The following is a 2,677-nucleotide window of genomic DNA, read 5'->3' as shown; positions in this document are numbered from 1 at the left end:
GTCTCAGCCTAGAGGGCTTCACAAGGGGATCCTTGATACTGGATTCAGGGGTCTCCGCCTGCTCCTCTAGTTCTTTGTCTTCTGATTCATCCTCTCAGGTTTCCATGTTTGGCACTACCTCAGGGCTAAGAATGGCACCCTCCAAACACAATTATTTTGGAGATGGATTTAAAACTTCCTGCAGCCAATTTGAAGGCACAGAAGGATGTTCAGCTTCCGAAAGAACATTCAGAAACTGGAACACTCACTTCCAATTTTTGATTGTTTGGGAGTTGGAACATTCGAATCCCAAGAAGTTCGGAAGCTAAGGGACAACTGTATAGTTAATGGGGAGGAGGCAGGACTAAAAGATATCATGGTGCTCCAAAACAGATCAGATGGCTTCCTAGAACTCTGGATACAAGTCGAATTTTACAGTCGGTACCAACCCAAGATAGAGATATATTGCCATCTCCATGTCTCTGGAAGGACAGGGTGCAGAAAGAGGTCACATCTATCTCATACATTTAAAGCACTCTAATTCTCCTAAATAGAGAAGAGATGCGAGAGAGAAATGAAAAGTTTCACAATGATTATCGTTGTTTACTTTATGTTTATTTGAGGTATTAGCATTTCTAAATGGTGTACATAACAGTGTTTTGAGGTGCATATGTTTCAATTTTACTAATCCTAATTTTACTAAGGATAAAGTTCAAATGGTAAATAGTGATGTTTTCATGCAAGTTCATCTACATTTTGTTTTCTAGTTTATATTTTGCTCTTTCTCGCTGTGCTGCTACGTCTAAGGACTGATGCTATAGAAATTATTCTGACTCAGAACATGCTGGAAGAAATGAACTCAGCCTCGGAGTGACACCAGGAGAGGCTGCAAGCATATTCTGCCCCCTGGTGATTTCCTTGAGGGATAGGAATCAGGCTTCCTGATTTTTTAATATCCTTCCTTTTACAGCAGAATGGCCACAAAGCCTCTTATCCTTGCCATCTACATCATCACCTTCCTGACTGGCCTCCCTTCCAACCTGCTGGCTGGCTACGCCTTCCTGAGGAAAGTGCGCCAGAAGTCAACCCCCATGGATGTCTTCTTGCTCAACTTGACCATCTCTGATCTTATCCTTCTGCTGATTTTGCCCTTCAAGATGGCAGAGGCCTCTTCAGATGTCCCCTGGCCTCTCCCTGCCTTCCTTTGCCCCCTCACCAACTTCTGTTTCTACAGCAGCATTTACAGCAGCACCCTCTTCCTTACAGGGGTCAGCATAGAGCGCTACCTGTGCATCGCCTACCCCATCAAGTTCAAGTCGGAACGTAGACCAACCTATGTAATAGTGGCCAGTCTCTTCTTCTGGTTTCTGGCTTGTTTCCACTGCAGCATCATCTACACTATCCAATACCACCCCGAGGCCCAACTCATGTCTCACAACTCCACGTGTTATGAGTCATTCTCCAATGGCCAGCTTAAAATCCTCCTCCCTGTCCGACTGCAACTCTGCATTCTCCTCTTCTTCCTCCCTTTCATCATCACCCTTTTCTGCTACATTAGGGTCATTCGCATCCTGACCTCCTTGCCCCACATCAAACCCCAGAGGAAGAAACGGGCTGTGGGCCTGGCAGTGGCCACTCTGCTCAATTTTGCTGTTTGCTTTGGGCCCTTTAACATCTCCCACCTTGTGGGCTACATTCAGTTCTGGAGCCCTGAATGGAGGGTGTATGGCTTCCTCCTCAGCTCTTTCAACAGCACTTTGGACCCTGTCATCTTCTACTTCTCCTCCACTGCCATCCAACAAACCTTTGCTCACTGCTGGCAGGCAACGCACTGCAAGCTGCTGACTGTTGCATCCCAGTGGTCTTTGCCTTGCTGCAGGACTGCTGGAGAACCCGACAAAGAAGCAGGAGCAGGTGGTATATCGACATCGGGTGAACTGGCAGGGGTTGCCATCCCTACGGAAGCCTCCTTTGTCCAAACTGCAAGGGCCTGTGAGATCAGAGCCTTGAGCCCCCAGCAAGTACAAGTGCTTCACACAGGACTACTAGGCTACACAGAAGCCATCCTACATTGCCCAGAGCTGCAAGAGTATAAAGAAAAGAACTACACAGATACAAATATTCCAGATGGGTCAGATCTTTCCTAAATGGGAACTTTAACCTGAAATTGTGAGTGTGAACCTTGACATTTGAAATCTGAGACCTTGGGAGGTTGCTGTGGTCCAGATCATCTTTACCAGCGTCAAAGATGTGATCGTGTAAGTGGTTAGCAGGACCAGCCCCACGCGCTTTGCTGCCTCCTTCCAAATCCATGTACAGAAGGCAGTTGGTCTGGCGTTTGGCGCTTACCTCAAGACTGGCGACAGGCAGAGTCTTCCACAACATCTGGGTGTGAAAGGGTAAGTTAGAGCAGACCATATATGGCACTCAGCTCTCTCCACCAACACTTTGGCACCGCTCCCTACCACCCAGGATTTGTCATCTGAGGCAGCTTGTCTGTGGTTTTTCATACTTTGCAACTTCAAATGACCTCTTTCCATGCCAGTTTGCTTGTCAAACTTATTTCCTCTCTTGAACATCAACTTCCTCCTGATCACACTTGGAAATGCTGATTTTAACTTACGTTTGCATAAGGAAATACACACACAAATTGGAAAGTTAATAGAGGTGTATTAAAATAAATACATTGAAGTAGTAA

The 2,677-nt window shown here is 46.2% G+C and overlaps 1 protein-coding gene across 1 annotated transcript; it reads left to right on the top strand.

Moving 5' to 3' along the window:
• The first annotated feature begins 832 nt into the window (after window positions 1-832).
• On the top strand, window positions 833-2,126 carry LOC114602377 (free fatty acid receptor 2-like). The gene has a single exon (XM_077932493.1). It carries the CDS (start codon window positions 954-956, stop codon window positions 2,124-2,126), a length of 1,173 nt encoding a protein of 390 aa, XP_077788619.1. The 5' UTR covers window positions 833-953.
• The last annotated feature ends 551 nt before the right edge of the window (window positions 2,127-2,677 follow it).

This window comes from Podarcis muralis, chromosome 7, assembly GCF_964188315.1.
Source record: "Podarcis muralis chromosome 7, rPodMur119.hap1.1, whole genome shotgun sequence".
Taxonomy (NCBI): domain Eukaryota; kingdom Metazoa; phylum Chordata; class Lepidosauria; order Squamata; family Lacertidae; genus Podarcis; species Podarcis muralis.
Note: the sequence above shows the minus strand (reverse complement) of the source record. Positions and strands in the feature narration are given on the sequence as shown.